The 24,958-nt window shown below is 39.3% G+C and overlaps 1 protein-coding gene across 6 annotated transcripts in view; it reads right to left on the bottom strand.

Annotated features, from left to right (window-relative positions):
* The window catches only part of CDK12 (cyclin dependent kinase 12), a 78,752-nt gene extending 54,236 nt beyond the window's left edge, over positions 1 to 24,516 (bottom strand). For 4 of the 6 annotated variants that reach the window (XR_013968124.1, XM_080825987.1, XM_080825985.1 and 1 more), the window contains exons 1-6: positions 22,894 to 24,516; positions 17,423 to 18,307; positions 9,429 to 9,605; positions 7,902 to 8,041; positions 7,187 to 7,357; positions 1,867 to 2,056 (exon numbers count right to left, since the gene is read on the bottom strand). Coding sequence is in view for 4 of the 6 variants with exons in the window: in XM_080825987.1 (XP_080682113.1) it covers positions 1,867 to 2,056; positions 7,187 to 7,357; positions 7,902 to 8,041; positions 9,429 to 9,605; positions 17,423 to 18,307; positions 22,894 to 23,942 (2,612 nt within the window). In the remaining 2 variants the exon portion in view is untranslated. The remainder of the gene's footprint in view (positions 1 to 1,866; positions 2,057 to 7,186; positions 7,358 to 7,901; positions 8,042 to 9,428; positions 9,606 to 17,422; positions 18,308 to 22,893) is intronic. The other 2 variants (XR_013968125.1, XM_080825986.1) reach the window with 1 other exon arrangement.
* Between the last annotated feature and the right edge of the window lie 442 nt (positions 24,517 to 24,958).

Genomic DNA, 24,958 nt, shown 5'->3' with positions numbered 1-24,958 from the left:
TAGGGGCACTTGGCTGGCTCAGTGGGTAGAGATGCAACTCTTGATCTTGGGGTTGAGACATTACTTAATTAGACATTACTTAAAAAACATGTGTGTGGGGGGGAGTGCTTAATAAATATTTACTGGATTGAGTGATTTATTTGTTTAGCTCCCCTATTAAACTCTAAGCTTTCTAGTGACCAACTATCCCATGTGGGACCTCCAGTGCTAAAACTAGGACAGGGGCACCCAGCTGGCTAAACTGGCGGAGCATGTAACTTAATCCTGGGGTCCTGGGTTCGAGCCTCACATTGGGTGTTGAGGTTACTTAAAAATAAAAAATCTGGGGTGCCTGCGTGGCTCAGTCATTGAGGGGCTGCCTTCGGCTCGGGTTGCGATCCCAGGGTCCTGGAACTGAGTCCCACATCGGGCTCCTGGCTCAGCAGGAAGCCTGTTTCTCCCTCTCCCACTCCTCCTGCTTGTGTTCCCCTCTCGGTGTGTCTCTGTCAAATAAATAGATGAAATCTTAAAAAAAAAAAAATCTTGGGGTGCCTGGGTGGCTCAGAGGGTTAAGCCTCTGCCTTCAGCTCAGGTCATGGTTTCAGGGTCCTGGGATCAAGCCCCGCATCATGCTCTCTGCTCAGCAGGGAGCCTACTTCCCCTCTCTCTGCCTGCTGCACTGCCTCATGATCTCTCTCTCTGTGCCAAATAAATAAATAAAATCTTTTCTAAAAAATTTTAAAAATAAATAAATAAATAAATAATCTTTAGGGGCGCCTGGGTGGCTCAGTCAGTTAAGTACAAGACTCTTGATTTCAGCTCAGATCCTGATCTCAGTGTGTGAGACTGAGACCCGTATTGGGCTCAGCACTGGGAATGGAGCCTGCTTAAGACTCTCTCTCTGCCCCTCCCTCTCCCTGGTTGCCTGCTCTCTAAAAAAAAAAAAAAAAAAAAAAGAAACTTAAAATAAATAAGTAAAACCAGGACAGTCCCTGGGCAACTCTGTGTAGTTGGTTATATCACTCCACAAAGATGAGAAATAAGTCATAATCATTCTATAACTCTTTGAAGATAGTAGATATTTGTTAAATATAACTGAACGGAAATGTATTTAAAAAAATGGGTGAATCAGACAAAGATGGCTATAAACAGCCCAGTTACCTAAAGAACCAAACACTGGTATAACTTCAATAGTATCAGACTTGGGAGTAAGTGCTTGGCAGAAAGGTCAACCACCAGCTACACCTGTGTTTACTCTGAAATGTGATAACGGAGAAAGTCTCAAGAGCAGCTGTAAGAGCAGGCATGTTTCTCCCCACTTAAACAAGGGAGAATTTCACTGAGAACTCAATGTGTGTTTTAATTTGCCAAGAACCACAATAATATTTACTAACTATGGCAAAAATTTCTCTGAATATTCCTGTAGGATGTGAGTGATTTCATAAAATGTTTGCAATTAAAAAACCTTTACAATCCGGGGCACCTGGGTGGCTCAGTTGGTTAAGCAACTGCCTTCGGCTCAGGTCATGATCCTGGAGTCCTGGGATCGAGTCCCACATCAAGCCCTCTGCTCATCAGCCGGCTTCTCCCTCTGTCCCTCGCCCCTTTCATGCTCTCTCTCTCTCTCTCAAATAAATAAAATCTTTAAAATAAAAAAAAAAACAAAAAAAAAACCCTTTACAATCCTACCTCTGTTAATTCCTTACCAACAAGTCTGAAGACTTCTGCTCATAAGAGTAACCCTATCGTAAGATGTTCCTATAGTACAATCATCAGATGTATATAAATGCAAAAAACTGCATCATTGGGTCTACCTGTAACCCCAACTAACCAGCTGGGTCAGAAGAGAGGGAGAAAATGGTTAACCTTATTTGGTTACTACGTTACCTGTTGTTCAGCAAAATGTTAGAACACTTAATATCCCGATGCAGGAAATTCTTTTTGTGACAGTAATCCAATCCTTCCATTAGCTGTTTCATGAATGACTTGATATGGTCCTCAGAAAAGTGTACCAAACCAGATTCTAGCAGTCCCATTAAGTCGTGGTCCATATACTCAAATACAAGGTAAAAGGCACCTATACAAAAATGAAAAGGAAAATTAAAAACAAGAGGAAAAGGACACTGAAATGACAATGCCTCAAATTTTAATATAATTTTGGAGTGCACCATAGGGTTCTCTGAAACAACCACTTAATTTTATAAATGAAGAAACTCAGAGAACTTGAATAACTTGCCCTTTCTAATAATAAATAACAGAAATACTATTTTAATTAATCTTCTGACTTTTAACCCAATGCTCTTTGAACTATTTACTTGAGGAGAACAACTGCCCTGATCAAATTGTACTACTAGTCTTCTACGATCTAAGTCAGTTGGCAAATTACAGGCCTTAGGCCAAATATAGGCTGCTGTTTGTCACTGTAAAATAAAGTTTTATTTATTATAACTATGCCCATTTGTTACTATGCTAATATTGTCTATGGCTACTTCTGTATGTCTTTACCTCAGTTATATTTAATAGGACTCACATAATATGTCAGGGATAGCACAGTATATATACAGTATAAATTACTGGTGAAATTCATAATATTTAAGAACGGAGTGGTGGGTTAAAGCCTCTGCCTTCGGCTTAGGTCGTGATCCCAGGGTCCTGGGATCAAGCCCTGCATCGGGCTATCAAGCTCCATATTGGCTATCCGGCCCCGCATCAGGCTCTCTGCTCAGCGGAGAGCTTACTTCTTCCTCTCTCTCTGCCTGCGTCTCTGCCTGCATGTGATCTCTGTCTGTCAAATAAATAAATAAAATCTTAAAAAAAAAAGAAAAAGAATTGAAAGAAAGGTGAACCTTCTAATTAAACTCCTTAAATTTAGAAGTAGATAAAAGGGGTGCCTGGGTGGCTCAGTTGGTTAAGCAACTGCCCTTGGCTCAGGTCATGATCCTGGAACCCTGGGACTGAGTCCCGCATTGGGCTCCCAGCTCCACGGGGAGTCTGCTTCTCCCTCTGACCTTCTCCCCTCTCATACTCTCTCTCTCAAATAAATAAAATCTGTATTAAAAAAAAAAGTAGATAAAAGATTAAGTATGCTAAGAGAATTGTAAAAAATCTGAAATCCATCCTGTCTTTCCACTTTAGCAGGGTATATGACAAAGACAAATATTGTAACATAAGCAGTTTTAAACCTAGGTTAGACAATTATCTATCCAGTCTAAAATTCTGTCTCCTACCAGCATAAGGGCAAGGATTCTTAATCTAGAGGGCAGGCTTCAAGGATTCTTTGAACTCCCTGAAAGAGTATGCAATATTTTAAACACATAATATGCAACATTTTGAACTTATTTTTTTAAAGTATGGATCCGTAAGATGTTTAAAGAGGTCCATAACCCCCCAAAACTTAAGAAACACTGCATTAAAGGAATATCTTAGATTTAGTCAAGAGCTCATACAAACTAATAAGAAAAACACCCAACTGCAAAAGATAAGTAGATACAGGACACAAAAGGACAACTCAAAGAAGAGACAATAAGTGAAGCTGATAAACATGGAAACATGTTTAACATGTTTAAGCTGATAAACATGATAAACATGGAAAAGAACTCAGAAGTAACAGAAGGAATGTAATCCAAAATAATGACATCATACTCCACCTACCAAAATGACAATTTACTTTTTTTAATATATTTTATTTTTTGAAAGATTTTATTTATTCATTTGATAGAGGGAGAGAGCACAAGTAGGGGAGCAGCAGCAGAAGAGGGAAAAGCAGGCTCCCCGCTGAGCAGGGAGCCCAATGCAGGGCTCAATCCCAGGACCCTGGGATCATGACCTGAGCCAAAGGCAGACGCTTAACTGACCAAGCCACCCAGGCACCTTTGAAATGACAATTTTTAAAAAAGATGTACTCAATCTTAGGGAGGAAAAAGTGGAATGGGCACTCACAGGTGGGCATAAATAATTACTATCTTAAAAGCAATCTAATATTAAATATAAAAATCCATTCCACCAAGTAATTCTACTTCTAAGAACCTATATTAACAAATCAAAACACAAAGATTTATGACCAAAAATGTTCAATGCAGAACTATTACATTTTTTAAACTAGTAACTAATTGGGGCGTCTGGCTGGCTCAGTCGCTAGAACATGTCACTCTTGACCTTGGTGTCATATGTTCAAGCCACACACTGGGCATAGAGCTTGCTTAAAAAAACAGTAATAATAGCACCAGGGTGGCTCAGTTAAGTGTCTGACTCTTGATTTTGGCTCAGATCATGACCTTGGGGTCATGAGACTGAGACCTGGGTTGGGCTCCACGCTCAGCAAGGAGTCTGCTTGAGATAAAGAATCTCTCTGCCTCTCCCTCTGTCTCTCCCACCACTCACGCAAATGTACTACCCTCTCACTAAAAATAAATCTGGTGGGGAGGGCGCATGGGTGGCTCAGTGGGTTAAGCTTCTGCCTTCGGCTCAGATCATGATCTCAGGGTCCTGGGATCAAGCCCCGCATTGGTCTCTCTGCTCAGCAGGGAACCTGCTTCCCCATCTCTCTCTGCCTGCCTCTCTACCTACTTGTGATTTCTCTTGCTCTGTCGAATAAATAAATAAAATCTTTAAAAAAATCAATCAATCAGTCAATCTTGGGGCACCTGGGTGGCTCAGTGGGTTAAGCCTCTGCCTTCGGCTGAGGTCATGGTCTCAGGGTCCTGGGATCGAGCTCCTCTGCTCAGCAGGGAGCCTGCTTCCCCCTCTCTCTCTGCCTGCCTCTCTGCCTACTTGTGATTTTGCTGTCAAATAAATAAAATCTTAAAAAAATAAACAAATAAATAAATCTTTAAAAAATAATAATAAATAAAATAAATGGGCAACTAACTGCTCAAGAGAGACTGATGAAGTAAATGTAGATTCATCTAGCTTTATGCAGTCATTAAAGCACATTAATGACATGGGAAATGACTTACAACCAGTTATAAAACACTAAATATACTTTGATCTCAGTTATGCTAAAATAAATATAACATATTTAGAGTACTTAGAAAGAAATACATCAAAATGCTAATACTATAGTGGTTTTCTATGATGTTGGTAGACTGGGATGGAGTAGGAGAGAAATGATTGCCATTTTCTTTTTCTTACCCTTCCACATTTTTATTTTATTTATTTATTTTTTTAAAGATTTTATTCATTTATTTGACAGACAGAGGTCACAAGTAGGCAGAGAGGCAGGCACAGAGAGAGGGCGGGGGAGGAAGCAGGCTCCCTGCTGGGCAGAGAGCCCGATGCAGCGCTCGATCCCAGGACCCTGAGATCATGACCTGAGCCGAAGGCAGAGGCTTAACCCACTGAGCCACCCAGGCGCCCCACCCTTCCACATTTTTAATTTTACCACAATGGGTATGCATCACATCCATTTATTCACTCTTTTATTATTTTATGATTTTTTTTAAAAGAATTTAAACAGTACATGGTAAACTATTTAAACAGTATAGAATAGCAAAGGAAAATTAAACTCCACTCCAGAAGAAACCAATTAACATATTCTTGTTTATCCTTAGAGAAACTACCTACACATTTTACTATTCTTGTAATCAGAAGAAGTTAAGACACACCCAGTCTACCAGAATACCAGTATTCTTAATTCTATTCTGGTCTAACATCCATAAATTTATCTAACTACTGTTATATAAGCAGAATTTCTTTTCATTTCCTTACAACTACTTCTACCATTTAATAAAATTAAAAACAAACAAAAACTACTTTTACCAAACTTGAGAAGTGCTACTCTCCTAGTGCTAATATCTTTAAGGGTTTTTAAATAAGCCCAGCTTAACTTTACCTATTACCTCCCTAATTTTATGTATTCAATTGTATTCTCTCTTCACATTCCAGACTACATTCACAGATGTCATTTCTTCATAAAAGAAATCTTCAGATTTGCCTTAATAAATGTAGGTTGAATGACATGTATAGACTACTTCAAACATAAGTATGAATGAACAATTTTATCCCCCAAAGAAATAAAAGTTACAAATCCAGGAAAACAAACCAGTATGTGATCTGAAGATTGTTTTAGAAATATCTGCTTTGAATTCTAAACTGTGTAAGTGCAAAACTATGTAAAAATATGGATGCATTATAAGAAGTAACCAGAAGGGATGATGTAAAAATGAGAGTAACTGTGGGCATCTGGGTGATAGTCGGTTAAGTATCCGACACCTGATCTTAGCTCAGGTCTTGATCTCAGGGTCATGAGTTTTAAGGCCCATGCTGGGCTCCATGCTGGACATGGAGCCTACTTAAAAAAAAAAAAAGAGAGGGGCACCTGGGTAGCTCAGTGGGTTAAGGCCTCTGCCTTCGACTCAGGTCATGATCCCAGGTCCTGGGATGGAGCCCCGCATCGGGCTCTCTGCTCGGCAGGGAGCCTTGCTTCCCCCTCTCTCTGCCTGCGTCTCTGCCTACTTGTGATCTCTGTCTGTCAAATAAATAAATAAAATCTTTAAGAAAAAAAAAAAAGAGAGAGAGAGTAACTGGTAAAGCTGGGTTTAATTTCCATTACTATTATTATAATTTGTTAATAAAAAAAAAGAGAGAGAGGGGTGCCTGGGTGGCTCAGTGGGTTGAGGCCTCTGCCTTCGGCTCAGGTCATGATCCCAGCGTCCTGGGATCGAGCCCCACATCGGGCTCTCTGCTCAGCGGGGAGCCTGCTTCCTCCCCTCTCTCTCTCTGCCTGCCTCTCTGCCTACTTGTGATCTCTGTCTGTCAAATAAATAAATAAAATCTTTAAAAAAAAAAAAAAAAGAGAGAGAGTAACTGGTAAAGCTGGGTTTAATTTCCATTACTATTATTATAATTTGTTAATAAAAAAAAGAGAGAAAGGGGTGCCTGGGTGGCTCAGTGGGTTGAGGCCTCTGCCTTCGGCTCAGGTCATGATCCCAGAGTCCTGGGATCGAGCCCCACATCGGGCTCTCTGCTTGGCGGGGAGCCTGCTTCCTCCTCTCTCTCTCTGCCTGCTTCTCTGCCTACTTGTGATCTCTGTCTGTCAAATAAATAAAATCTTAAAAAAAAAAAAAAAAAAAGAGAGAGAGAGGGACTTCAAAGCTAACATCTTCACTCCAGTATGGATTCAAGAAGTTGGGCAAATAGGCAAACAAGCTAAGAGAAAAAAATAAGATATACCAATCTACCCTATAGAAATATGATTCCTTGCTAGTACCTTTGTCCTTCTTGAAATCCAGGGCATCCTGTTTATCCGTAACAATTTCCTTCATGTTAACAACACTTCGGTGGATTAGCTGACGAAGGATTTTGATCTCACGAATGGCTGTGATTGGGAAGCCCTCCTTCTCATTGTCCAGTCTCACCTTCTTCAGGGCCACTAGCTCTCCTGTTAAAACAAATTCAAACTATTACATTATCAATTAGCATTTTTTGGCCAGCCAGTATATGCCCAGAGTTGCTCTGAAAGACAGATTTAGCTTACTTTTAATGCTATATGCCAGATACTTTTATACCTCAAAAAACAAAACCAAACCCCATGTTCCCTTTCTTGCCTTCTTTTTAAGACTTGTATTTCTTAATTCAGTATTCAGCTAGGCCTAAAAATTTTGAATTATTAAAATATGCCAAAAATCCAACTACTTCATTTTATCTTTAAGGACTAACCCCTACCAAAGAGCAACCTATAAATTTTATTTCTACTCTCTTAAATTCCCAGCACGCTTATTATAAAATATTAACAATGGACAACAGATAAAGAGGAAGGTTTTTAAACAGTAATAATAATACGATTCTTTTGGAAAATTTTAGTTTTTTAGTAATTTTTGGAAACCAAATTAGAACTCGAAATTTACTTTTGCTAAGTCTACTTTAGCATTAGTACTGCAAAATTTTTAGACTTCTGACAGCTAGAATTTTGTGGCAATATTTACCTGTGTCTTTGTCCTTGGCTTTATATACTTGGCCATAGGTTCCCTCTCCAATAATCCCAATAATGTCGAACTTATCTACACAGCGTTTTCCCCAGTCACTTTCTGTTTGTCTTCTTTCTCCATAACGAGGACAACAAATTCTAAAAAAAAGGCAAAAAAAAAAAAAAAAGGAGCCCCCCCCCAAGACAAACCAAAAAAAATTATTTTAAAAACTTAAGTCTATTCAAAGAAGAAAACAGAATTCTTTTATGATGATTCTCTGACCCATGAATCTTGTATGAATTTCTTTATTAAAAAGGCAGGAATCAAATGATATGAAATAAATGGTCTCTCACAGTGGCTAAGACAGGTTTTTGCTTCAGGACTGAGGCATAAGATCAAATAATAGATGTGCTACTTACTTTCTTATCTACTGAATGGGAAAAGAATTCCTATATCATAGGGCTACTATGTGTAAGCCTGATGATTCACAGACCTATACCCCTGGGGCAAATACTACATTATACATTAATAAAAAAAATTTTTTAAAGAATAAAAATATATATATATATAAAACTTTGGCAATAATATGTATTTGATAAATGGTAACTATTTTTATTATTAAGAGAGGAATGCTGGGGTGCCTGGCTGGCTTAATCTCAGGATCATGAGTTTCAGCCCCACGGTGGGTGTGGTGTCTAGTTTTTAAAAAAAAGAGGAATGCTAACAATCAAAAGATCTGAGCTAAAATCAAACCCAGATTCCATTACATTTATGGCATGGCAATTTATGTAGTTTAAGAAAAAAAATCCCACATCTATTAATTTTTTATTTATGTGTATATGGTTGATATACCCTGAATAAAAGAGCTTTCTTTTTTTTTAATATTCTAAGTATCAAACTCAAAAGACACATAGGATCAATGTTAATGGTATACCTGGATTTGAGAAATCGTTGCTTTTCTAAAAACACTAGGTATCTGAGGGTGCAGATGAACAGGTCTCCCAGAAAGGCTTTTATCCATTAATATAAAATTTACACATTAGGGGGGGCGCCTGGGTGGCTCAGTGGGTTAAGCATCTGCCTTCAGCTCAGGTCATGATCACAGGGTCCTGGGATCAAGCCCCGCATCGGACTCTCTGCTCAGCAGGGAACTTGCTCCCCGCCCCCACTCTCTGCCTGCCTCTCTGCCTACTTGTGATCTCTGTCAAATAAATAAAATCTTTAAAAATTTATCTATACACATTAGGCCCAATTTTATATAATCCTACTGGTGTAGGTTGTGGAAGAAAGTATGAGATTTAGGCCCAAAAGGAAGGAAGGAAGCTATAATTAAGAATAGGTCCCTCCAGGGGCACCTGGGTGGCTCGGTTGGTTAAGGGTCAGATTCTGTTTCAGCTCAAGTCGTGATCTCATGTCGTGGAGCCCCGAGTCAGGTTCCACACTCAATGCAGAGTCTACTGGAGGTTCTCTTCCTCTCCTCCCTCTGCCACCCCCACCCCTGTTCATTCTCTCTAAAATAAAATAAAATACCCTCTAAAAACTCACTTTGGTCTCTTTTTATATGGTTGCTGAGGTGGTGTAACTGCCTTTGGTTCTGGAGAGTCTGGGGGAGATGGATCCCCACCAGGAAGTTCTGGAGGGAGAGGGAGGTCCGTGAGTAAGTGACGTGGCCTTTGTTCCTTCTCTTTCTTTACAGGTTTTGAAGGTGGAGTTTCTTTTGGACTAAACAAAAGAGGAAGAGAAGAAAAAGATCATAATGACTTAAAAATTTAAAAATAAAACTTTTTAAAGCTTATAATATCTGGCTATTAAAAAGATTATAAAGATTTTACTTTAAAGGGATAAAACCCTGTAATGTAACATAAGGAGCTGGAGTTTATCACAGTCAAAGATACTTGGATTTCACAAAAAGAAATCCATAGAACATAAAACAATAAAAAATTTGGGATATTACTTGTACATCCTATGACAAACTTTTTAATGTTTTTCTTAAGATTCTACTGGAATTTTACCGAGATGAAATAAAATACAGTAAGTAATCATCTTGAATTCCCAAACTACCAGTGCAAGTCATGGAGTCACCAAACCTACTCTATGTATTTTAACCAGCATAAGGAATCAAAGTCCAACAATGTTGGGGTGCCTGAGTGGCTCAGACGTTAAGTGTCTGCCTTTGGCTCAGGTCATGATCCCAGGGTCCTGGGATCGAGCCCCATGTCAGGCTTCCTGCTTCTCCCTCTCCCACTGCCCTTGCTTGTGTTCCCTCTCTCACTGTGTCTCTCTGTCAAATAATAAATAAAATCATAAAAAAAAAAAAAGGAAATGCAATGGTTTCCCACATTTCCAAGGCAAATTTAAAAAATAAATAAATAGATAGATAAAATAAAAATCTAAGTCAAGAGTCCAGCAAACTATTTCAGAATCATTAAAGCAGCTGGTACAGGCCTCTTATGAAAATCAACAAAATGGTGGGGGTGAGGGGGCAGGAAGAAAGGATGTCTTTTCTGAAATACAGTAGGAAAGTCAGTGCTTAGATCCAAATTTTTAAGCACCAACTTATTTATAAAAAAGGATTTTGTGCTATGTACGTCCTCAAAAAAGATAACATACTAATGCATGCCTACAATAAAACCATGCTACATAATAAGTCTTTTCTAGTCTATCACAGTATCAGAAGCTTGAAAACAAGCTGAGAATACTCCTAACCACAGAAGGCGTTTCCTCCACATTCTTTTACAAGTGGTTAAAAAACATGTATTCTTTCATGAATACTTCCATAGAACCATAAAGATCCATCCATTGCAATGTGTCTTATTAAAGATTGCACGTGAAAACAGTCGCAAAAAGTATAACTTTCTACCAACTTTCATCATTTTAATCTCTTGTAAATTAGGCAGAATAGAATCTAGATTAGTTTGTGCATATCAACCAGAACTAGAGTAGTCAACGGAGTCCAAATGGATCATCTGAAACTTTTTGTTCAGTTACTGTTTTGTATTCATTCAGAGATGAATACAAAACATTATTACAATCTGCACTAAGATTTTTCTACCCTGGAAACAAATCCCGTTCCCAGAAAACCTCCAGGCAGGACACAATATAGATTTTTTAAAATTTCCCCAATTTTTAAGACATTCAGGGAATGAAAATTCCTAATTTTTCAACTACTAGTATCAGAATACCCTTTATAAATTTTAATTCTTCATGCTTCAGAAATAGAATACTTCTTGGTTATGCTTCACTAGAACTGAAATATCCAAATTTTCTCACCATCACTTCATGTAAGTTCAGTCTATGTTTTATATTTAGATCTTATTTTCTCCAAGGTTGGCTTTACAAGTTCATGTTCAGTTTGCTACTGTGAAAATGTACATTGCTTCTGAAAAATTACATGTTTAGCATGTTTATTTCATAAAGCATGAGTATTTGCTATGTACTACCAGTTTAGAGCATATAAATTGAATACAGGTCAAATCCTATTTCAACAAATTTCAATGTACCAAACATCGTGGAATAACGATGACTCATAAAATTGCAATGCTTAACATTACAGCCTTTAGCCTTCGGTATACGGCACTCAGTAAAACATAGCTCTATACAGTGCAGAGGACATATGGTACAGAGGTGATCTAACACTGGAGAGCAGATACTGAACATCTAAGTCATTACTATGAGGATTCAGTACCAAGAAGAGCTGATCTTGCCAATGTCAGTATTTCCTGGTTCCCCATTTATGCTGTTGTTCGGTTCACATATGGTGAGTAGTTGTATAAATGCTCATGTATAATAATTTTCTTTCAAAAAAAGTTGCCAAGCTCCACAACTGCTCAAATTTTAAAATCTGTATAGTCTCTTCGAATTTATGATTATGATCTGTACTACAGTATCAATACCACTAATAAGTCTTTATTGTTAATAAAGAATATGAATTTATATAACAATTTAAAAAGACTGATTTCCTAATATTTTCCACAATAGCATAAACAACTCTAAATACGATCATTTACCCTTTTCCCCTTAAAGCAGGTTGTTTAAAAAGTGGTTTACTTTTTCAAACTTCTATTAAAAATTTGAGTTGCTGGGGTGCAACTCAGTGGCTCAGCGGGTTAAAGCCTCTGCCTTCTGCCTGCTTCCTCCTCTCTCTCTCTCTCTCTCTGCCTGCCTCTCTGCCTACTTGTGATTTCTGTCTGTCAAATAAATAAATAAAAAATCTTAAAAAAAAATTGAGTTGTGGGACACCTGGGTGGCTCAGTTGGTTAAGCAGCTGCCTTCGGCTCAGGTCATGATCCCAGCGTCCTGGGATGGAGTCCCACATCGGGCTCCTTGCCCCGCAGGGAGCCTGCTTCTCCCTCTGCCACTCTGTCTGCCTATGCTCGCTCGCGCTCTCTCTCTGACAAATAAATAAATAAAATCTTTTTAAAAATAAATAAATAAATAAATAAATAAAAATTGAGTTGTATACATTAAAAATGAGAACGAAGCATTCCATTCGCAAAACTCTAAATCAAATCTGAATGGTCACACAGATCCTTTCTCTTCTACAACAGCACAATATTTTAAAGTCTTTTTTTTTTTTTAAGATTTTTAAAAAAATTTATTTGACAGAAATAGCACAAGCAAGGGGAACAGCAGGCAGAGGGAGAGGGAGAAGCAGGCTCCCGGCTGAGCAGAGAACACGACTCGGGGCTCGATCCCACAACCCTGGGATCATGACCTGAGCTGAAGGCAGACACTTAACCAACTGAGCACCCAGGTGCCCCAAGATAAAGCCTTAAAGAATAATATAGACTCTACTAAGTTTGATAAACTCCAAATGAACCAAATCACAAAAAAATGGATCAGAAATGAAGATTTTATTTATTTATTTTTTAAGTAAGCCCTACACCCAAAGTGTGCCTTGAACTCTCAACCCTGAAATCAGAAGTTGCATGCTCTACCAACTGAGCCAGGCAGGTGCCCTGAAAACAAAGATTTTAAAAACCCTGTGTGGTTAACTGAAATTTTGTTTTATTAACTGAAGTAGGCTCCATGCCCAACGTGGGCTTGAACTCATGACCCTGAAATTGAGAGATTGAGAATTGCATGATTTACTCACTGAGCCAGCCAAGAGCCACAGTTAACTGAAATTTTAAAAAAAGAGTATACAGGGGCACCTGGGTGGCTCAGTCGTTAAGCATCTGCCTTCAGCTCAAGTCATGATCCCAGGGTCCTGGAATCTACCCCCACATTGGCTCCCTGCTCAGCAGGAAGCCTGCTTCTCCCTGTCCCACTCCCCCTGCTTGTGTTCCCTGTCTTTCTGTCAAATAAATAAATAAAATCTAAGTATACAGATGATCTCCTTGAGAGCAGGCGATCCCCAGGGCATCTGGGTGGCTCAGTGGCTTAAGCATCTGACTTTGGCTCAGGTCATGATCTCAGGGGTTCTGGGGTATAGCCCCGCTCAGTGGGGAGTCTGTCCCTCTACCTCTGACCTTCCTGCCACTCTTTCTCTCTCAAATAAATAAATAAAATCTTAAAAAAAAAAAAAAAAGCAGGTGATCCCGACGAATAGCTATGTTCATGATAAAAGTACTATATTACGAAGAATGGATAGTTTAGCAGCCTTTATTTCTTGAAACAAAGAACTGCAGACCATGAATTAGAAAGGCTCTGGCAATACCATTAGTTAAATCCACTCCTGCATTTGATACCTGGATTAATACACTCCGGGCCCTATAGATATGTTTGAAGAAAAGTTTCATTCTATTCCTAAAGTGACTTTAAAAGAAGACAAATTCTGATACAAGCTTTACATCATCCATGTGCCGAGTGAATTAACCCCATGCCCAGTGTCATCCACATAAGTCCTGATCCTGTCTTTTTCAGTAGTCTTATTCATTCAAATAAGCAGTATTTACTGATCACATTCTGTGTTCTATGTTTAAAGCACTGTATACAACAAAAAGATGTATAAATCTTTCTTAAAAATTAAGCTGCTGCCATCTCACATAATATGATCAAAAATATAAATGAGGGGCGCCTGGGTGGCTCAGTGGGTTAAAGCCTCTGTCTTCGGCTCAGGTCATGATCCCAGGGTCCTGGGATCCAGCCCCGCATCAGGCTGTCTGCTCAGCAGGGAGCCTGCTTCCTCCTCTCTCTGCCTGCCTCTCTGCCTACTTGTAATCTCTGTCTGTTAAAGAAATAAATAAATAAAATCTTTAAAAAAAAAAAAAAAGAATATAAATGAATTCCACGTGCAACTTTCAGATTTCTTCCTGAAAAGTTTTCTGACATAAAAATTTTTTTTCATGTGAAAAACAGGTGCAGCTGGTATGATACAGGGATAGTGTGGCACCACAAAAAAAAAAAAAAATTTAAAGACAAAAACAAAAACCACCCAGAATTTAAAATACATAGTGAAAAAATAAAATTGACTGTGGAAGATATCTTCATTTCCATTTTTCTACCTTTAATAATTTATTTATATTTATGTGGAAAACTAATAATAATCATACATTTAAAAATTACTACATTGGTACTCACTTGAGCAGCACATATACTAAAACCGAACGATACAGAGAAGATTAGCATGGCTCCTGTGTGAGGAGGACAAGGATATTTGTGAAGCATTCATTATTTTTAAAATATTAAAATTTTGCAGACAAGGTCCTTTACTTTTGATCCTCATCTTAAGTCCCATTCACAGAGATAAATTCACACTTTTTGGTGTGAATTTATATGGATATATATGGATCTATGTCTCCATAGAAACTAGATGTTTTGTTTTTATTGTGTATGAGTTCTTACATAATTATCATACTATTAAAATTAAGTACATTGGACTATGAAAGAGTTATACTTTCACAATCAGAACTGATAATATAACAAAAAATACTTCTGTTCACTTCATTCTCTCATACACATTTTTTTTTTAAAGATTTATTTATTTGAGAGAGAGAGAAAGCATGGATGGGCAGTCAGAGAGAGAAGCAGACTCCCCACTTTGCAAGGAGCCCGATGTGGGACTCGATCCGAGGACCCCAGGATCATGACCTGAGCCAAAGGCAGTTGGCTCAACTGAGCCACCCAAGCACCCTCTCATACACATTCTTAAAGATAGCCACACATACTCAAATAACCACTGGATAGTCCTACTTTACCTTTCATCCCAACCTAAAAGATAGAAATTCCTATGTGCCTATCAAAATTATTACACCTCTGGAAATCTGCATTCTATACTGACACAAGGCAGATAAGTTCAATAATTATTTGGTTAGCCAAGTAAACATTTCAAAATGAAGATTCTCAGCCACACTGATACTATTCTAGCCACTAGGTAAACTAATATTTAAACAGGGTTCCTATAGACAGATCATGGCCCAGAGTCCTATTGGATAATGCTCATCTGATATTTCCTTTTCCAACAAAACCCACAGAAACATGTAGTTTGTATCTGTGAGAAGTATACTTTGTACCTAAACAGATTTTTTAACCTAAATTTCAGGTTTTATCCTTCTCCTTTGCAAATCTTAGGATACGGCAGAACTGACAATTATTAATATTAGAAAGAGCAGGTGGAATTTTTCTTTAAAATAAGATTTACCACTATGAATAGTAACAGACTCATTCTTTAAAAAATTTTTTTAATTGCATTTGCACCTTCTTAAAAGGCACAGAGCATAGTCTGGAAAAATAGAGATGTAAAAAGCTGAAATGTATCATCATTCAAATTACTGATGTCACTTGGAAAATAACGGAAGCTTGGGAATTGGTCTGGGATATAAGATCAGTAGCACTTATTTTTATGATTACAATAAAAGTTTGTTGCAATAAATTAAACTCATACCCATGCTCGCTTCACCAGCACATACTAAAATTAAACTCATATCGTAGAGAAGAAGAGGGGAGGATCTCCTTAGAAAAAAACACTAACACAGACTACCATAGCATATGTCACCACTAAATCATATTTGTTTGATGGTATTTGCCTAGCTAGTCCTGCTAAGATATAAATACATTTCCTAATGCTTTCCATAAAATCAGATTCATGTTTCATAATCATTTCACTTCTCAATATTCAGAGGACTCATCAAAATTAGAGCTCTTTCCATCATCCTATTGTGAATTTGTATTCTAATTGGTAAAGATTCTACATACTGTTCTTTGGTTCTTACAGGATAGCTTTTTTTTTTTAAGCAGTGCCTTTCAAGATAAACCTGGTTTATTCTCTTCCTGAATTAGGAGGAAAAAAACCCAGCTATAAAATTTTGGGGGACCCCTAAGGATATTCGATATCATTATCGATATTATATTATTAAATTAGTAATGTTTTTTTGGTGATTAAGGTATTGTGATTCTTTAGGAAAATGTTCTTAGTTTTAGAAGAGACATGCTAAAGTATTCACAAGTAAAGTGTCATGATATCTTAACGTAAAGCAAATGTGGCAAAAAGTTAACTGGTGAATCTTGGTGAAGAGTATAAAGGAGTTAACTGTATTATTCTTTCAATTTTTCTATGGCTATTAAAATTTCAACATAGAGGTGCCTGGCTGGCTCAGTTAGTGGAGCATATAACTCTTGATCTCTGGGTCATGGGTTTGAGCCCCACACTGGGTGCAGGGATTGCTTAAAAATAACGAAGATCTTGGGGCGCCTGGGTGGCTCAGTCAGTTAAGGTGTTCCTGTTGGCTCAGACCATGATCCCAGGGTCCTGGGATTGAGGCCCCCTTGCTCAGCAGAGTCTGCTTTTCCTTCTCCCTCTGCCCCTCCCTTGCTTGTGGTTTCTTCCTCTCAAATAAATAAAATCTTAAAAAAAGAAAGAAAATAATACAAGAAAAAATTAACAGGAAAAAAGAAAAAAATAATTTTTCAACATAAAACTTTAGGGAGAAAAACTTTAATTTTTAAAAACTTGAACCAAATGTTAGCCTTATCAAATAAACTTATGAACAAAAAGGGTTACTAGGCCTCAAATTATAATTTTCTCCTCCTAAATAATAATGTTATAAATGAGAACTTTTGGGGCACCTGGGTGGCTCAGTGGGTTAAAGCCCCTGCCTTCCGCTCAGGTCATGAATCCAGGGTCCTGGGCTCTCTGCTCAGCGGTGAGCCTGCTTCCCCCCCCACCCCGCCTCTCTGCGTACTTGTGATCTCTGTCAAATAAATAAATAATCTTTTTTTTTTTAAGATTTTATTTATTTATTTGACAGACAGAGATCACAAGTAGGCAGAGAGGCAGGCAGAGAGAGAGGGGGAAGCAGGCTCCCTGCTGAGCAGAGCCCGGTGCGGGACTCGATCTCAGGACCCTGAGATCATGACCTGAGCCGAAGGCAGAGGCTTAACCCACTGAGCCACCCAGGCACCCCTAAATAAATAATCTTTAAAAAAAAAAACAAAACACAAAAACTTTTCCACTGAAAACCAAATACCAAAAGCTTTTCCTACTCATAAAAGCATTTTAAACAGCCATGTATTAGAGCAGTTTTGACAGTTTGAGAAGAGAAAATGCGAAACATTTACATCAAGAGGGTAAAGTTTTCCCAGTTAACTATAGGACTTACCTATCCATGTCATCGTCTCCTGGTAATAAGGGTGGGAGGGGCAAAGGAGGCAACGTTGAAGTTTTTAAGTGTGGAATAGCAGCTGTTAAAGATACTTGAGTCTTCACAGAAACCTGTGCAAGGGGCTGAGAATTTGCCTGAGAGGACAGAGTAGATGTCCTTGGGTGAGTAGAAGGGGGCAAAGTTGAAGTACTAGAAGTAAGAACCTGACTAAATGCTGCTTGGGGAGGAGGCAGAGGTGGTTGCTGTGGAATAGCTGGTAGTGGAGGCAAAGGTGGCAAAGGGGGTGTCTGAGGTGGAGGGGTAGTAGTTGGTAAAGGAGGTGGAGGAGAAGTAACTGTGGGGACAGGTGGAGGAGTCTCCTTTTCTGATGTCTCTGTCTCTTTTGGAGTAACAATGTCCTCTTTCAATGCTATGGGTTTAGAGTCTCTTGATCCCTGCGCTTTCACATCTTTAATAGGATGTTTCTCAGAGTTCTCATCCAGCTTTACTTTCCCTGTATCTAAGGAATTTTTGACTTCTGTATTTAGATGTGGTACATTCATCAGTTCAGTATCTGGGGCAGATTTTTCCAATTTTACACCTCTGGTTAACTTTTTAGACTCCAAGCCTGAATCCTTAGCCTCTACTAAACTATTGTCTTTTCTAGGCAAAAATATAGGTGAACCCTTGGATTCCTTTCCATCCATTTTTGCTGCAGCAGCAGCAGCAGCTCTTTCCTTCTTTTTCCTACTGAGTTCAGCTCCCAAGCTGGAATTCAATGGAAGCCTGACAGGTGAGATGCTGGAATGTCGACTGCGTGACCCGGATCTCTTCTTTTTACTATGAGAAGATGAGTGTCTTGAATATGCAGGACTTCTGCTTCTTGACTTCATGGACTTCCTACTGGAAAAAGAAAAAGGCAGTTTAAAATGGATAGCTGACAACAATATGCAGGAAAATACATCAGTTAAACTATGGAGCACTGTAACTTAAAGAACCTACTTTGAGTAATTTAGCAATCTTAGAAATGAATTAGGTACCATCAGACAAGATCGAGCGCGTTCAGCGTGGTATGGCCGTAGACTTGGGTACCATCAAAAAATAACGATGATGATGACAATAATAATAATATCAATATTGGGGCACCTGGGTGGCTCAGTTGGTTGGACGACTGCCTTTGGCCAGGTCATGATCCTGGAGTCCCTAGATCAAGTCCCACATCGGGCTCCCTGCTTGGTGGGGAGCCTGCTACTCCCTCTGACCCCCCTCTTGTGCTCTCTCTCTCTCTCTATCATTCTCCCTCTCTCAAAAAAATAAAATCTTTAAAATAATAATATCAATACTGTTGTTAACTGTAACAAATGTACCAGTTCAATGTAAAACGTTAATAACAAGAGAAACTGGATGCGAGGACATATAATAATTCTTTGTACTATCTTCACAATTTTTTTATGAACCTAAAACTGGTCTAAAAAATAAAGTTTACTTAGATTACAAGGGGGGTGCCTGGGTGGCTCAATGGGTTAAGCCTCTGACTTCGGCTCAGGTCATGATCTCAGAATCGAGCCCCACATCAGGCTCTCTGCTCAGCAGGGAGCCTGCTTCCCACCCTACCCCCACCTGCCTCTCTGCCAACTTGTGATCTCTCTCTGTCATAAATAAATAAAATCTTTTAAAAAAGTAGATTACAAGGAACAACATATTTCAATCATATAACACTAAAATTATCCATTACTTACTTACTACAAGAAGATGGGTGAGTATTTTTTCCCCATGTTGGAAAACACCCATACTCACAACGATTACTTTTTTGGAATTTCGGTTTAAATCTGATAAAATGAAAACATGATTAAAAAAAAAGTCATACATCATACTAAATGTGGGTTATACCAATCAGAAAGTTAAAAGTAATTAGCATGCTTCACCAAAACCTAACTGTTTCAACTAGGGAGCTATTTAATTGACAGATCACAGGAAAATTTTGTTCCTTGTATCCTCAGTCGATAATTAAGTTGTGCCTATACTAAACAACCCCTAAGATACAAGACTCATTAGGATTTGCAAGATAAATAAGTGAAAAAGTTGTCTTACCAAATAATTTATCAGAAGTTCCCAAAACTGTACTGACTTCTGGTACTTTCAAATATAAAATGATTTCCAATCAACTTTTTTTTTTTTAAAGATTTTATTTATCTATTTGATGGAGATCACAAGTAGGCAGAGAGGCAGGCAGAGAGAGAGAGAGGGAAGCAGGCTCCCTGCTGAGCAGAGCCCGATGTGGGGCTCGATCCCAGGACCCCGGGATCATGACCTGAGCTGAAGGCAGAGGCTTAAGCCACTGAGCCACCCAGGTGCCCCTCCATTAACTTTATAGGAACTCATAAAGCAAAGTACTTTTGCATGTTCAATTTATTTTCTTCATTATTAAGAATGTGGAAATCCATGAGGCAGATTATTCTAAATTGAAACCCAACCCTCATTCTTTTTGTCTTTTCATAAAGCCTAATGTGCTCAGACCTCAATGTGAAGGGAGAAAAAACAGCACTAAAAACCTGACTAAACAAAACATTACTTGCCCAGTAGTCTAAAATAAATTGTTCCCACTCCAGATCTTCAATATCTCCCTTTATCTTTGGTCATTAGTAATACTGACGTATTTCAAAAAATGTTTCAAAACAAATAATATATATGTGTAGGCAAAGTAACTCACATGGTATTAGCCATGGTTTTCTTATACCTACACTGCTTTTTGGAAGTTTGCTCCACAAAGTTAGTTAAAATGCAGGTCATTATTGGAATAGAAGTACTCAAAACAGCAATAACAATATATATATGAACATGAGAATATACAATGCTGAAAATGGTTAAGTGGATTTATCAAACTAATACATCTCTTGTAAATAACTGGATGAAACCAGAGGTTTTCTCTCACTGAATTGGAGCTGGGATAAAACTACCATCTCTACTATCCCAGGATAAGATAAACTTCTAAAGTCCCAAACACTAAGTAACGTCAGAACCACATGCTCTAAAAACTAGTTTCTTTAATCATTCAGCATTACTAAATCTTCCTAAGGAACTCTGCTACAAACCCTTCAATTTCTGAACAGAAGCCTACTGTTAATAGAACATTCTGATGGCCATATACTTATGGCATTTTTAGTGATACAAATGCTATATTGAGGGCAAGATCCACTCTTCAAGCAAAAAAAACCAACGTGGGGGGGGGCGAGGTGGTGAGAGGAGACAACCAATAGGTAAATGCAGACAATAATAAAAACTGTTCTCAAAAACAAGTGTATTTTCCCCTGAATTGAGTTAGGTTCTACCCACCTGAAAAGAAATTGCTACCATTAATCACTATTAATTTGGAGGATGCCAAGACATTGCATTTCTGGCAAGGCATTTTCAGTCTTTTAAAACGATATTGCTTGTTTAATTTTGACGTGTCTCCCAAGGAAAAAACAGATATCACAGAAGGGATCTGTATACTCTACTCTAAGAAATTTTTGTATTTACTGTCTGGAAGTCCAGCGAATGAGAAAAAATCTGTAGTGCACACATACAAACATATAATGCTCTCTAAAACCCAACTAAAAATATGCGTGTTGACTCTAAAATTATGTTTATATATTGTGTCCTATGCTATCATACTGTGTCTCCAATTCTTTCCTGATTTACTTTTTACAATTACTGCACTAGTTCCAATTAACTGAGTAGAGGAAGAGAGAACTTGCGATATGAATCCAAAAGGAATCACTGCAAAGCAAGTTCTTTCTGAAAGTCATTCTAGTGTTTTAGTCTCAAGTGCACTTCCATATTCCCCAAACTCACAATAAAAATTCTCCAAACAGCCTTAATGAAACTACTCCCTCAAGAAAACAAGTATTCTGAGAATATTTCTTATGTTCCCTTAAACGACTAAGCTACTTTACAAATGGTACACTTAAAACATCCATTTCACTGTATATAAATTTTACTCTTACCCCTTCAAAGTCAACTCCAGCTAATGTTATACACAACACACTAAAATGCTTACAGTGAAGTGTACTAATGTTTGCAATTTGAGATGAATCAGAACAAAAGATGGATTAATGGAGAGACGGATGGATATGATAAAATATACAGCACATATTAATTGTAGAATCTAGGTAGTACATATATGGATCCTCACTATAATTCTTTCAACTTTTCTGTTTGAAAAATTGTGATAAAATGGGAGGTTTAGGGGTGAGGGGAAGGACTAAGGAAGTTTTAGACCCTCACAGCTAAGAACTCTGCAGTTTGATTAATTCAAACTAATTTATGAATAATTATCAGTTTAAGTCAGCAAAAATTACTCATACTGACATGTAAAAGACATGCATGGATTTTTACTAATTAGCATAATCTCTCCCCTAGTATTCAACATTTCCTCACTCATAAGACAGAATTTACTGACTTGCACCAGGTAACCAGGAATTGCTATACACTTCTTATTTACTAGCTAATTTAATGCTCACAACTACTCTCAAAGTAGGTAGTTATTATTCCCACTTTACATATGAAGAAACATAGGCAGGGAGAAATTAAATTATTTGCCAAAGTTCACAAATCAAGATTAGGATTCCACTCAGGTATAACTTCAAAACCCATCTTCTTTTGTGGACAAAGGTGAGTCCACAAAGAAACACATCTCATCATCTAGGAATAAGAACAGTTCTCAATAGTAATTAGTCTTAACGATTAAATTTCAAACTAACCTGCCTTTTTTGCTAAAATATGGTAAAGGCACTATTATCATTTTTTTAGAGAAAGATTTTGAAAATTGCCAGTGGTCACAGGGTAGGTAAATGGTGATGCTGTTAAAAAAAATCGAATTCTCCTTAGAACCAATTTCTGCTAAGCTGTATATCAACAAAAGAAAAAAGGACTAAACAGCTGAATTTCCACTAGAAACATCAGTTAAAAGACAGGAGTTACCAAAACATTGTCAATTAGGAAATAAACTTACAGCTTTGAAGACTCAGTGGATAGCACACGCACAAATGATAGATGACCTAGGCAAACAGCTTCAAGATAATGCAAATGAAAATTTATAATTTCTTACATCTCCAGTCAGGTCCAGTGAGGTCTAAAGCACGAATACCAAGGTGATTTTAAAACAGTTAAGATAATGCAACAGAAATTGCTTGATAAGCTCTGGATAAGCTCAGTTATCAACCCTGTGTATTCAATAAGCTGGAGCTTATTTTTCTCACAGGAGCTTACAACTGAAGATCTCACCACTGGAAGTACCTACCTTTTAGCAGTTTTAGGTATGCGAACTCTCCACTTCTCAAATTCTGGGTTAAGAGAAGACCAGATTCACCTACTTGAATAACAAGCCAATAGCAAGGTGTTCCAGTCCATGAGGAAGACTGGGGGCTTCAACAAAACATTAACAAGACTAACTGCCAGTTCCTGATGACCCAGCCTAAGTAAGAAAGGGCTATAGGCAAGTAGCTCACCTGGGGAGCGGACTCCGACTCAAAGACCGTTTGCTCATGAAAGGGCTGCTGGACCGTCTGCGACCATACGGACTGGGTGATCTCCCACTGTAAGAGCCACTCCTTTCATAGCTGGAAGAACGTCTCCGACTATATGGACTCACAGATCTTTGTCGTCTACTGTAGGGACTGGGTGACCGGGTGCTGGATTGGTAGGCCGAAGGCTCCTTGTAAGGAGGGCTAATTGATTGCCTTCTTGAGGTACTTCCAGGACTCTTCTTGTAGGAGTCATAATTACTAGAGGTGTGAGATCTTGGGGGACTAAGGTCATAATCTTGGCCATAAGAAGCTCCTGACGGGCTATCATCTTGCTTGGGGCTGTCAGACCATTTCCTATGAGGACTCCTGGATCTCCGTTTGGGGCTGTCCACTGTTTTGTAGCTTTTGGGTGTTTCCCTTTTCCGATGACTTTTACTCCGGTCTTTGTGCCCAGACTTCAACTCACGTTCTTTCCGGGTCTTCTCCTTATGGAGTTTGGATGACCTGGATTCTTTGTTGCTGCTGCTTTTGGATATCTGTGCCTTCCCATAGTCCTCATTCTCTTCATTTGAACGCTTTGAACTTCCTGATACCCGGTCCTTCATCGATCCCGATTTGCTGGAGACTTCCTGGTTTTTTTCTTTTTCTGTTTGTTTAGTTTTTAGTAAGTCCCGGGAACGTCTGTGCTGGTGGTGACGATGTTTGTGCAGGCGGTCACTCCGATCAGTTCCACGACGTTCATCATTCTCCCTCCTGTCCAGTTTGAAGGCCATGTCATCAGAGAAGGTATCTGAATCAGAGCTGATGTCATCATACTCCACCAAAGGCTTGATAATTGTACCCAAAGGTGCTGCTTCGGGGGTCACTAACCCCATGTCTTTGGAGTGCTTGGATTTATGCCGCTTGTGCTTCGACACCAAGCGGTGACGCTCTCTGCTGTTGGAGCTGCCACCTCCCGATGACGGCTGCAAAGTTCCAGAAGCTCCTCCACTCCCGTCCTTCTTGCCCCCATGTCTCTCTGGATTGGGCATTCCCTTTCCCCTAGCCTCAAAAAGGGGAAAAAGTTCCCCAGCACTCCAAAAAGTAACCCCCACCCTCCCCCCCAACCCCACGCCTACCAAAGCGCCCCTAGAACGGGGTGGGGAGGGAAGGGACGGTAGCCCAGGCTCCTCCTCCCTCCCGACGCCTCAGCACCCTCCTACATGAGGTAGGGGGTGAAGGAGCCAGAAAAGAGATGAGAGTTCCTCAGCAGTGGAGTTGCGAGACAACGGGTAGCTGCTCAAGTCTGTTTCCCCTCCTCCCCTCGCCGAGCCAGTCCTCAGGCCCGGGCGCCGGGGAGGTCGAGGAAGTAGGAAGCCGACGGCCTGGGGCTGTGGGGCCGACTCCGGCTCTGGGGCCCTGTGAAGACTGCGCGGGCCCTTCCCCTACCCGGTAGCCCGGCTCGGGGCGGCTTCCTGTCGCTGGGGTCCCGCGGCCTAGGTACCTCACGCCCCCTTTGTCCCTCGCTCCTGAGGGAGACCCTCTTCTTGCCTCCGCCTCACCTTAATACCTCACACACTCACTCGCTCCCTCACACAGACTCAGTCACACACTAGGTTAAACCGAAACGGCACTTAGAGGAGGGGGGGAGGGGGCAAACCCAGGAAATACCGCGAGAATCTTGAAGACTCTCGCGGTATTTCGTGCTTCCCTTTCACCTCTCACCACGGCTCGTTCAAACAACGCGAGAGTAGGTCCTGAACAAGAAACGCCTTCCGCCAGATTCTCGCGATAAGCTCCCCACTCTCCATTTGAGCAAAGCTTTATTGAAACGGCGGTAGAATTTTTTGTTTATTCAAAACTTTATTGGTAACTCATTGAACAAAAACTCCCAGGCCCCGGCACAAAACTAATTTTGCATACTTTATGACAACTTTTTTAACTACCAGTATGAAAATATTGTCAACGGGACAAAGGGCGAGTGTGGGGACACTTCAACCCAAGTCCTTAAGTATTAACAATGCCTCCTTCCATAGCGTATACTATGCGCCTCATCTCTAATTCTCAT

The sequence above is a fragment of the Martes martes genome (genome assembly GCF_963455335.1).
Source record: "Martes martes genome assembly, chromosome: 16".
In the NCBI taxonomy this organism is placed as follows: domain Eukaryota; kingdom Metazoa; phylum Chordata; class Mammalia; order Carnivora; family Mustelidae; genus Martes; species Martes martes.
This window is presented reverse-complemented; position numbering and strand designations above follow the sequence as displayed.